This window comes from Salvia miltiorrhiza, chromosome 6 (assembly GCF_028751815.1).
Source record: "Salvia miltiorrhiza cultivar Shanhuang (shh) chromosome 6, IMPLAD_Smil_shh, whole genome shotgun sequence".
In the NCBI taxonomy this organism is placed as follows: Eukaryota; Viridiplantae; Streptophyta; class Magnoliopsida; order Lamiales; family Lamiaceae; genus Salvia; species Salvia miltiorrhiza.
In genome coordinates, this window is record NC_080392.1 from 13,491,484 (window position 1) to 13,504,210 (window position 12,727).

The 12,727-nt window shown below is 36.2% G+C and overlaps 2 protein-coding genes across 2 annotated transcripts; one reads left to right on the forward strand and one right to left on the reverse strand.

The window, feature by feature from the left end:
• The first annotated feature begins 5,372 nt into the window (after nucleotides 1-5,372).
• Nucleotides 5,373-8,528, forward strand: LOC130988773 (tubulin alpha-5 chain-like). The gene is made up of 5 exons (XM_057912730.1): nucleotides 5,373-5,857; nucleotides 6,306-6,520; nucleotides 6,619-6,818; nucleotides 7,011-7,519; nucleotides 7,932-8,528. Exons 1-5 carry the CDS (start codon nucleotides 5,745-5,747, stop codon nucleotides 8,242-8,244), a joined length of 1,350 nt encoding a protein of 449 aa, XP_057768713.1. The 5' UTR covers nucleotides 5,373-5,744; the 3' UTR covers nucleotides 8,245-8,528.
• Nucleotides 8,529-9,016: 488 nt separating this feature from the next.
• Nucleotides 9,017-12,133, reverse strand: LOC130988804 (40S ribosomal protein S5). The gene is made up of 8 exons (XM_057912769.1): nucleotides 12,048-12,133; nucleotides 11,869-11,972; nucleotides 11,435-11,782; nucleotides 10,817-10,995; nucleotides 10,624-10,749; nucleotides 9,842-10,113; nucleotides 9,411-9,614; nucleotides 9,017-9,335 (listed from the first exon to the last, which is right to left on the reverse strand). Exons 5-8 carry the CDS (start codon nucleotides 10,729-10,731, stop codon nucleotides 9,281-9,283), a joined length of 639 nt encoding a protein of 212 aa, XP_057768752.1. The 5' UTR covers nucleotides 10,732-10,749; nucleotides 10,817-10,995; nucleotides 11,435-11,782; nucleotides 11,869-11,972; nucleotides 12,048-12,133; the 3' UTR covers nucleotides 9,017-9,280.
• Between the last annotated feature and the right edge of the window lie 594 nt (nucleotides 12,134-12,727).

Sequence of the window (12,727 nt, forward strand, 5' to 3'; positions counted from 1 at the left end):
GAATGCTTTATATTTGCTCAATGCGAACAAAATATCCTCAGTGTGTAAAATAAACTATCACAAGCAATGCGAATAGTCCGACTTAACTTTGGCATGTAGGCTTGGTCACTTAATGAGAAATGATTAACAAGATCGAGAAAGTTAGACTATCTCACACTTTTTGACGTAAAGTCTTAAAGTGCTTGTGAAATCACATCTCAAGGTTAAAATGACCAACGAGCCACTTTCTAGGAAAAGAATACAAGCTAAAGTACTTGAGTTGATTCACATAGTGATATGTGGACTGTTTTCAACTTAAGCACAAAGTGGATTTTCGTACTTCACAACTTTCACAGACGATTTCTTAAGGTATGGAAATGTGTATCTTATGAAACACAAATCAGAAACTTTGAGAAATTTATGGAGTTTAAGTTAGGAGTCGAGAAATAACTTGGAGAAGTATTTAATCTCTAAGATTAGATCGAGAAAGAAATACTTAAGCCATGTGTTCGTCGATTGCTTGAAGTCATATGGAATCCATCCACAATGGACTCCTCTAGGGATACCTTATTTGAGTTGGGTATCCGAAAGGAGAAATCGAACATCATTAGATATGATTCGATCCATAATGAGCTTCTCAAAACTTTCAGTGTATCTTTGGGACCATACCTTGTTTATTATTGCTTATATTCTGAACCAAGTTCCACTTGAATTAGTTGAGTAAATATCATATGATTGTGGTATTGAAAGAAGCATAGTTTTACACATATGTGAACCTTGGGTTACACTACATATGTAGAGAAAATGCTCACTGATTAGTTGGAATCAAAAGTGAGAAGTGTTACTTTGTGGGATATCCGAAGAAAACACGAGAATACTACTATTTTCTTGGAAAATATAAGTTCTCAGTTTTAGGATTGCGATGTTTCTTGAAAAGACTTGGTCTATAGAGAACAAGATCGTTATGACTTAGATCTTGACAAGATTTGAGAGCCACAAAGTCAACATGGAGGAAGAAAAACTTGTTAGATGGTCTAAACAAGGATTTAGTGGGAGCTGTTCATGATCTTATTGGTACTGATGCACTACTTAGAGCGTCAGACACATCCAATAAGAGCAGTATTGAAGATTTTTGCAGAAATGCAATATTCTTCAATACGGGGGGAGATATGACATTGGATGTCGAAGATCCTTCATCATGATATAGCGGATCAACTTCCTCAAGTTCTTCAAGTTCAGAATAACGAAGAGCCTGCACAAATGCAACGTCGTATAAGTTCTAAAGAACGTAAACCAACTAAAGAATGTATCTATTGATCTAGGATCAAGATGATAAAGAATTTGGAATTGGTGATGAACTTAGAACCTATGCGAAACTATGATAGTCATAGGTTCCATGATGGTCATATATTCTTAGAAGTGGCAAAAAGCCATAAAATCTAAAATGGATTGGTTAGACCTTAACTGAGTCATCATCTGGGGTAATATCCATTTGATGCTAATGACAATGTGCAAACCTGCAAGGCGAGGTTAGTGGCAAAAGGTTATATAATCACTGTGAGAGCATTGATTATGATGAAATCTTTTCACTAATTGCTAAAGTCAAGTCCATTGAGATTTTGCTTGTTGTTATGAACTAAAACAAGCTTCTAGAATATGGAACAAATATTTTGACAAAGAGATCAAATCGTTTGATTTTGGTCAAAAGCAAAGAAAATCATTGTGTTTATAGGAAACACAAGAATGAGAACACAATTTTCATCATCATTTATGTATGACATATTGAAAATGAAAATTATTGTACTCATGATGCAATCCATGAAAGACTAGTTGTAAATTTCCTTCATGGTGAAGGATTTGAGTAAAGCCTATTATATCCTTGGGATCAAGATCTATTGAGTTTGAGCTAATAGATTGTTAGGCTATCAAAATCCACTTACATAGGCAAGATGTTAAGGCGATACTCCATGAATAAGTTCGAAAGGACATCTACCGATGGAATATAGCATCTATTTGTAAAGAAAGGATTGTCCTTCTAATGACAATGAGATTTAACGCACAAAGGATGATCCTAACGCTAGGGCAATAGGATGGTCATGAATGTCATGATTTTCACTACACAAGGTGTAGTCTGTGTGCTTAACATCATTGACAGATTTTAAGAGATATTAGAAATAAAAGATTATGTTAATTAGATCAAGTTCCCACATAAGAGGACATAGCTAATCCTTTTGACCAGTTGTTATGCATTATGAATCATAACAAGCACTTTGAGTGTTTGGGCATTGGATATCTTTGAGACTGGCTTTAGTCAGTGGGAGTAAAAGTAATATGTCTAGAAATAATCTATGTTGAGACTTATTACTTGATCACATTTATGACATTTGATGTCACTAATGACATTATGCATTTATTTGATTGATTACTTTGATTATTTGTTTTCATTCAATTAAATGTTCCCATGAGTTAATACTGTTGCTAATTTAGTGGGAGGTTAGCAATAGAGTATAAAGCGCCCCAACTAAGGATCATCAAGATTGGGATATTGATGATATGTTATAAGTTGGCATGCGATCTGTATCACATTCTTAGAGAATGTAGTTGTTCTCACGACTATGAGATATTAGATACTCGTGATAGATGCATGGATACTTTAGAGAGTATTGGCATACCCAACCAATATATCATTTGTTTTGGTGTCTATGATTATTGGTGTGTGGAGTTTGTGACAGTCCTTTGACTTGAGGGCAATACTTATCTTACTTATTGAATGTTATACTTTGACCAAGTACAATGCTTGCACTCCAACCAAAGGGGTAGATACGGCTTGTGTTGGGTATATCGGGATATAAGGGAAGGTGGTAGTTGTGCCAAGATAGGATTCATTCCTCGATTTACATTTCGAGAAGAACACTCAGTTTCTCTATATTAATTGACCGTTAAGTCACTGGCCAGTGCAATTGATATGTTCGAACTTTAGAAAGTTGAACATGATCGATATGAGTCATTTAATAAAGATGAGATAAATTGATAGAGCTATTAGAAAGACACAATGGCAAATTCTAGGCTCTATCGAGTGGTTCGTGAATGAAAGGATGTTACTATATCTTCGCATAAAGGTTTTGTTTACAGAATCCACGTAAACGTTCTTCATATATCGAGTTCGCTACACAACGCAGTCTAGGAGTTTTGTGTAGACTTTAATTTGATTATCGACGATAATGGAGGCCTAAAGGGTCACACTTTATGTGTATTGTTGATTCGCTTAAGAGTGCAAAGTTAGTGCTTGGTGTTTAATCTAATGCTAGTCCAAGTGGGAGATTGAAAGATATTATGGACTAGATTAGGATATATTTGATATATTCTAATACTAAGTAAGACAGTTCAAGTGTGAATTCCTTAGTCGTAATTGTTGACTCAAGTGTGAATTCCTTAGTCGTAATTGTTGACTAAGGAAGACAAGACAATTTAGAATTGTCTTCTTCGCTTATAAATAAGGGAGCTTGGTCTTACGAATCGATATATGAAAATATACGAAAACATTAGCTTAGAGCTTTTGACTTGCAAACACTAAGAGAGTACTATGGTTTCAATCGGAGATTTCCTAGCTGTCAAAGATTGAAACATGCACTGGGAATTGTTCCTGCATCGAATCGACATGCACGTGGATACCTTAGTAGTGGATTCACGACACGAATCGAGACGCACGTTTACCACATAACAAGTAAGTTATTCTTATTGTTGTGTACGTATGCTATCTCTACACATGATGCATTTGTAAATCTAGATCTAATCTTTGACTGTTATTTCCGCTGCGTATCATTCGATGATGTCAAGGATATCCAACAAAATAGTTGTCTTGGTTCGCTCCCCCTTTGTCTCCTTGCTCTTAGACATCTTACTGATAGCTTATCAATTGGACAAATAACTGCTTTGCTGCAAAGTGTGATAGTTTTAGTGACTCACTTGTAATTATGAAAATTTATCAGATAATGTAAATTAATTTGATTCAATTATGATAAGCTGATACGATGTAGTGGTTGTGTGTACTGAATGATAATTTAATAGAATGGTTAAAAAGTACTAAAAGGTAAATCACACAACAACAATTTGTAACGTGGTTCAAAGTAAATTACTCATATGTCCACGATCCTAATTGAACAGAAGAATCCAATTAACCTTAGGGTTTCTTGCTTTATGACTGCAAGTCAGCCGTTCAATTCTCACTTGAACTAAACCACGAGTTTTTGTCTATGACCAAATTCTAACACTATGTTCTTTTTCCGATAAAAAAAAGACAACTAAACACTTTGACGTTTACTTACTTTCTACTTTCTAACACAATCCTATTTTTGACAACTGCAAGTTATGGAGGCGGCTAAAGGAACTCGAATCATGAATTGAATGTGAAGGTGATCGACTTGTTGAAGATTTAAGGACTGTTTGGATCGTCGAGGTTTCTATTCATCATCAAAGATGATGAGGGAATGTACGGAATATTAATAATCTATACTATATTAAAAAGGCAGTTTCCAATTTGAAATCAAATTTAAAATTGAATGACAATTTTGTAGTTATAATAAAATTGAAGGTTTATGTTTAAACTATATTTTTCTTTTTCTTTTTCATTTCTTTAACTTCTTATTTGTTGTTTTATTTCTTTCTAGAATTGTGAAATTCGATTAATTATAAAATATTTAATATGCATATCAAATTAAAGATCACGATAAGAGCTTTAATTTGATAAATTTATGTAATTATTTGATTTAAAATGTACAAATTAAATTTGTTTAAATATTTAAATTTTATAAATTTCTCTCTCCTCTCTCATCTTTTTGAAAAAAATGTATTTTTAATTCTTTTTTATTAGTATTTTTTATTTTTTAACTTTTTTTTGCTTTTCACAATATCAAATTTTATAATTTTAAATTCTTATTATTTTTATTTTTTTTTAATATTCAATTCAAATATATTTAGTTTAAATTAATTTTAATTATATTTATGAGTTTGATAATTAAATTAATATTAGTTTTTATATAAATATAAAAAATAAAAAATATTTTTCCATGTATTTCACTATATGCAAATGCTAGTTAAACTTTGTAACTATTAGCTCAAATTTTAATTGTAATCGTCGATTAAGTGCCCAAATTATAATCGACTATAGCTATTCACATGCAGGGCACAGTTCACCTTGAAGGTGAACTTTGAATTGCCGGATCGACTTAGAACCGACAATTTCGGACTCCTGAGTCGTGACCAATACTACATTATTGCATTCACATATAAATTTTATTAAATGCAACACGAATCTTTATTTTACAATGCCAACATATTATTAATTTATTATGCCATTAATATTACCTAACAATTCATCAATCTATCGTCGGCCCCAGTCGAGATAAGAGAATTTGCTATGGATTATTGCTAATTGTATTTTAATTGTTTAATTAAATCGGGTTGCCTGCCTGCAAATAATAATGACGATAATATCCAAATTCCATAATCCATCCATAGCGAGGTGAGGTGGGCTACGATAGAAGAAGAGACGATAGCGGCACAGGCCGGACAGCTGTATGGGCCCCACTAAAAGCTGTGGGTCCCACTGTCCTTGAAAACATTTCTCCCCCCCTCTCCTCTTTCCTCTCTCCAACAGCAACAAGGTAGACTACATTTCTCCTCTGAAACGGAAATCTCTCCCTTCTCTCTGCACATAATCGGAAAGGTTATCTAGGAGAAGAGTAGAGAATTATCCTATTGGAAAGATGAGAGAGATCATAAGCATACACATCGGTCAGGCTGGAATTCAGGTCGGCAACTCTTGCTGGGAACTTTATTGCCTCGAACACGGCATCCAGCCCGATGGAATGATGCCTAGGTTTCTTATTTCACTGTTTTTAATCTTTCCTGCTAATGTTCCTTTTCTGATTGATTGATTGTTATCTGTATGATGCTACGCAATTCTTAGATCCTCAAATCTCAGTTTTCTGCATCCGTAGAATGATCGGATTTATCGTTTATTTAATTCCGGATAGTTCGCTTCCATACTTGCTAATGTGGTGCGGTGCACAATCTTCTTCATAAACCTGCATTTCACGCTCTGGAGATCGTTGTTGTTACTGTTTGCCTAGGTTATAACAACGTCTTAAATTGCATCATGAATGTGAATCCATAGCAAGTTGCCATTACATGAGTATACTGTGCGCGATCTTCATCATTATCCTATTTGTTATTCTTTTTTGCATTCTACTTCTTTTGTATAATGCAATTGTTTCTCTTGTTTTCTACCTTGTATGTCTAATAAAATTTTTGCTCTCCACGTGCAGTGACACATCTGTTGGAATCGCAAACGATTCTTTCAACACCTTCTTCAGCGAAACCCGTGGTGGCAAGCACGTGCCTCGTGCTATTTTTGTTGATCTTGAACCCACTGTGATCGACGAAGTTAGGACTGGGACATATAGACAACTCTTTCATCCTGAGCAACTCATTTCTGGAAAGGAGGATGCGGCAAATAACTTTGCTAGAGGACATTACACTGGTAACATTTTGTTTAATGATTTTTTGTCTAGTGTTGTTTGAGCTTAACTCTGCATTGGTTTGTGTTATATATATACTTGTAAAACACTATTACTGCAGTTGGTAAAGATATCATTGATCTATGCCTTGATCGAGTCCGGAAGCTGGCAGACAACTGCACTGGATTGCAGGGCTTCTTGGTATTCAATGCTGTTGGTGGTGGCACTGGCTCTGGCCTGGGGTCGCTTCTTCTTGAGCGTTTGTCTGTGGATTACGGCAAAAAGTCGAAACTTGGCTTCAGTATATTCCCATCTCCCCAGGTTAATCATCTTGACTCATTTACCAAAATGTTTGTGATTGGGAAAGTCTGCATCATTGATCCCTCATGCAATTGTTGTTTCCGTTTACGATTATCATTATTTTCTAATTACAAACTGCATGGCATAAATATGTGATGGTATTCCACCAGATTCTTTCAGATTGGATTGACATAATTATCCACTTGCTTCCAGGTTTCGACTGCAGTGGTAGAGCCTTACAACAGTGTTTTGTCCACTCACTCCCTTCTAGAACATACAGATGTTGTGGTGCTTTTGGACAACGAAGCTATATATGATATATGCAGGAGATCCTTGGACATTGAGAGGCCATCTTATACAAACTTAAACCGCTTGGTTTCACAAGTTATCTCATCCTTGACCACTTCCTTGAGATTTGACGGTGCCATTAATGTGGACATCACTGAGTTTCAAACCAACCTTGTGCCTTACCCTCGTATTCATTTCATGCTTTCCTCTTATGCACCGGTAATTTCAGCAGCTAAAGCTTACCATGAGCAGATATCTGTTCCTGAGATCACGAATGCAGTATTTGAACCTTCAAGTATGATGGCAAAGTGTGATCCACGACATGGGAAGTACATGGCATGCTGCTTGATGTATCGTGGTGATGTTGTTCCAAAAGACGTTAATGCTGCTGTAGCTACTATCAAAACTAAGAGGACAATTCAGTTTGTGGACTGGTAATTTCCTATGTTAAATTGCTAGCTTTTAATTGTTGTTTCTCTAAGCCCAGAATATAATGTTAAGTTGCCTTCCTCAGTAAAATCTATAAACTAAGGTTTATCAGATGACAGAAATCTAGCTATAGATTCCTCAAAGAGCTTTCCGGAATATGATTTGTTTCCTGCGATTACTCCTGCTTTATATCTATGAGCTTTGCACATTATCTTCAGCTTCTTACAATGAAATGTGTTTATGCCGTTTGAGTTCCCGGGTCTAGTTTTATGGAGATCACTAGCAATAAATAGATTGATTTGTATTGCACTCATGGATGGTGGGTGATTTTTGCTAAAAATGGGTTCAAAACAACACTTGTTTTGGTAAAATTTATTGGCTTTTGGTGTTAGTGACACGACATGGATGTACTTGCAGGTGCCCAACTGGTTTCAAATGCGGTATCAATTACCAGCCACCAACAGTGGTGCCAGGGGGTGATCTTGCACAGGTGAAGCGTGCAGTCTGCATGATAAGCAACAACACAGCTGTGGCTGAAGTTTTTTCCCGAATCAACCATAAATTCGATCTCATGTATTCCAAGCGAGCATTCGTCCACTGGTATGTGGGTGAAGGTATGGAGGAAGGTGAATTCTCAGAGGCACGTGAGGATCTGGCTGCCCTTGAAAGGGACTACGAGGAAGTGGCTTCAGAAGATGTGGAAGAGGAGGAGGAAGGAGAAGAATACTAAAAGCTTTGGATAGATCAACATGTATCATCATCAACTCAATCCTCAAATCATTGTTTCAGTTCCATTCGTGTTCTTTGTCAACTATTTTTTAATTCCAGTGATTCATTATCATGAGGTTTTGGAGTGCAGATTTGAGGAAAAATGTTGCCCAACTGTGTCACTATTCCGTCACAATTCACATTCAGTTTGATTGTGTTGCAAGTGTAACTACTACTATAATAGTAGTACTATTAGGGGGTGTTTAATTTGAGTGATAATGATGGATTGATTAATTTTTACACTTATTTGACTATCTTATCCTTGAATACTCAAATCCTATGTTTTATCAATTTATTTTGTCATTCAAAGTAAATGTCTCATACACGAATGCTTTATGACCTGAACTGCCATTATTTCTGCTTTCTTCAAGTAACTATGGGCCTATATTCTACCTGCAACTTCAATTAATTGCTATATACGTGGTTTACAAATTATACATATATCACTTGAGTTTGGCAAATTCTTCTTATGGAAATAGGTATTATTATGGGATCACTTCTGAACTCATTGAAAATGATGCAATCCACTTGATAATGATAAAGAGTTCAAAGATTTCTTTATAAAATACATACGAATGCAGTTCTTGCAAATCTACATATTATTGGACTTCTTAGTGTTAATATAGCAGCCGATGATACACTCCAAGTCACATCATTCACAGCCAGAAACTTTAGTTAGCAATGCAGTCATCTTAGATATTTTTGAGCACTCAAACCAACTGCACACAAATCGATTGCAAACAGCTTAAGACCGAAACTTAATTATACTTGGGAAAGATTTGCAATAACATAAAAATAAAAATCAACAGGTTCTAATTTCTCTCAACGAAAATAAAACATTAAAGACAAATGATTTCAGGTTCTGCATGTATTCTAGGCAAATGTTTTTGTCCTTCCAAAGCCGCTGACAAAAAAGAACCATCTCGTATGTTGTCATCACTAAGATGGATGCAAGATAACAGGATGGAAATTGTCCTGAAAACTTGAAACTTCCACTTTCAACGGTTAGCCTTAGCAACTCTCTCAATCTCATCCTTCTTCTTTATAGCATAGCTGTCAATTTGAACAAGTTAACTATTAGTTTTTTTATCAGGTATAAAAACGTGATGAGATTTGAAGACTCCTCACCTGTTTGAAGAGCCTTTTGCTGCATTGATTAGTTCATCAGCAAGGCACTCTGCAATAGTCTTGACATTTCTAAAGGAACTTTCACGAGCACCAGTGGTGAGCAGGTAAATAGCCTGATTGACACGGCGCAGAGGAGAGATATCAACAGCCTGTCTTCTCACCACTCCAGCTGACCCAATACGGGTGGCATCTTCCCTTGGCCCACTGCATATATAGTTCGAGTCCATGAATGAGCTAAAGTGATAATCAGGTAGGCCAAAAATAATTTAAACACAGAATACATATAAGCTCAGCAAAGCCGAATAAATTTCACAGGTACAGTAGTTGAGCAATCTCTAGTATTCAGATTGGCATCTTCAAAACTTAAACCAAACTAGTTTACTGCTTCCAATTGATTTAAAAATTATGAGTACAAGCAGTAAATTGCAGACCTGTTGATAACTGCATCAACAATGACTTGAATTGGGTTCAGGTCAGTCAACAAATGGATGATCTCCATGGCATGCTTAATAATCCTTACAGCCATGAGCTTCTTTCCATTGTTGCGCCCGTGCATCATAAGGGAGTTCGTAAGCCTCTCAATGATTGGGCACTGAGCCTTCCTGAAGCGCTTGGCTTGGTACCTTCCAGCGGTGTGAGGCATGAAGGTTGGATGCTTGGCTGCAGTGGCAGTGATGTAATCTTCCACAGAGATATCACTGATCTGTAAAAGATAAAAAACAAAAACCAACCAATCAAAAGATGTGAGAACAAGCAAATGAACCAAAATAAATTTCCAAAATGAAACACTCATAAGCTAGATTTTTATGGATAAATTATTGACTATATAAACGGACTAAAATAGTGGAATCAGTGAACTCGTAATGGCATCAGAAATAATTTAAGAGAATAAATTAATTCTATATACGGGCATCCAAGAAAAGTCATAGTTTCTGAATGACATTGTGTTTCATCGTCAATATTGCAATTTTTTTTAAATAACTAAAACGAATATGACTAAGAGTCATGGACCAAGACAAGTAAGAACCTCAAACAATAACATATACATACATTACAATCAAACAAATCAATATGTGAACGACACATACACAAAGCCAAACAAAAGCACAAAAAGCAGAGCAGAACAAAGATAGGAAATTGAGGAGCAAGATCAACAAAAACGGAATGAGTAATTGACACGGAGAAGCGACCGCAGTGTTAAACGAAAAATGACCTGAACTTCGTCATAAGACCAGCGGTTGAAGAGCAAAACGCCGGTATGAATCTTCTCTTCATCGCTCAGAGCAGCAGGAGCAGCTACAGCTACGACAGCTTCCGCCATATCTTCTCCGCGATTCACCTGAAATTGATACTTATGAGCATACAGAAAGCAATACTAGATAGGAAGGCAGATAGAGAGAGTAAACCTTGAGGAATATCGACGGCGTATGGTTGTTGCAGTGTGCGGGAAGCTGAATGGAAGTATTGGTGAAGAAAGAGGGGCCGAAACCCTAATGGCAGTTTTAATAGGAGTTGTGGGTTTGGGCCTCAATTCACGCTTTAGCCCGTTTGTTCATTCTCCTTATGCTAAAAGGGTGATGGGCCTCTTCAAAATTACAGTCCATTCAAACAATAACACTAGGGTCATTCAGAGCCCATATTTTACTCCTTTTTAAAATATTAATAATAATAATAATTAAATAAATATTCCCTCCGTCCGTCAAAAGTATTCCACAATTATTATATTTGTTTCCGCAAAAAGTATTCCACTTTCCTTTTTAAGCTATGGTCCCACCATCCACCTTTATATTTTATCCTTACAAACACTCTTTATTTATAAAAAACCCATTCCAAATTCAATCTCAACCACACATCTCATAAAGTGTGGGACCCTTTCTCCACTACATCAACATCATCTCCAATTTTATTAAACTCCGTGCCCAGCCAAAGTGGAATACTTTTGGCGGACGGAGGGAGTATTTACTATTTTATCCTATAATGCATAACCCCCAAATTATAGGGGTATTAAATTTTGACCCACTCACCATCAACATCTACCCCTTCCTCAGCCTTTACGTTGACTCCCACTTTCCCCTCAACTTCGCCTTCTTTGATGGCGGCGCCGCCCCCATCGTCGACGGCCCCGCCACCTACACCATCGTCTTCGACGCCAACTACGACACCCTCATCTCCGCCCTCGAGATAAACGGCTTCCCTAACCTACCCATCATCGTCGGCGACGATAACCCCAACGCCAATCGCCGCCTCGCACAGCGCTTCAACCAGCACTGCGGCACCCCCAAGCGCCCCGAGGACATCAAGAGCATCGATCCCGGCAACTTGGAGCACCACTGGGAGACACCAGCATTTGCTGCAATCGTAAAAATGGGTGTCTGCATTTACAAACAATAGTACATCAGCACAAGAGGTTGAGATATGGGTAAATAACATAATGGAGCATATATTGTCATAATCAAACCTTCAAAGCATTTTGAATAATTTGGACACCATTTTTCTGATCAAAGTTGGCTGTTGGCAGCTTCTCCAGTTCTTTGGCGGCGTAGAGGAGAGTAACACCTCCACCTACAATACGAGGACTATCTCAACATCTCTTTCCTTGATGATTCGGCCAAAAATTACAAAAAAAAAAAACTTTACCTGAAAGGAAAGGGTCAGCTGGTCGGCGGCGCCATCACTGGCAGCGGAGGAACTCTAGGTGGCAAATGTGGGCTACAAACTAATACACAATATTAAGATAAGAGTAAATAGTAAAAAGAAATTGAAGTAATCAATTAATTTAAAATTTAATATAATTTGGGGACTATACAACATATGATAAAATATTAAATTTCTAATTAATTATTATTAATATCTTAAAAAGGAGCTGTAAAGAGTAAAATGGAGGCTATGAATAGAATCACCCTATGTTGTATTCTCTCATTTCGTCCCGTTCACGAAAATTGTAGTGAGTTTGAGGGAACGAATTTTAAAAATAGTTGAAAAATATGTACAAAGATAAAAAATAAAAAAAAAAGACTCATGAAAATTGATGCACAATAAATTGTTGGGTATTTTGTACATTTGGGTGTAAATGAAATTTAAAATATAAGGGGTAGCTTCAATTTTTTTTTTTTTTTACTTTATCTACTCTCTTTATCTCTCTCCTTGTTTACTTTATCTTTATTTATTTTTTCACTATTTTCTCTAACTCTCTCATCATTTACTTTATTTATATTTCTTTAATTTGCCTATTTCAATTTTTTTGGAACATTATAAATGGAACGGAGGAAGTAATAATGCTATAATTTTCATGAACGAAATGAGTATTATTAAGCTTA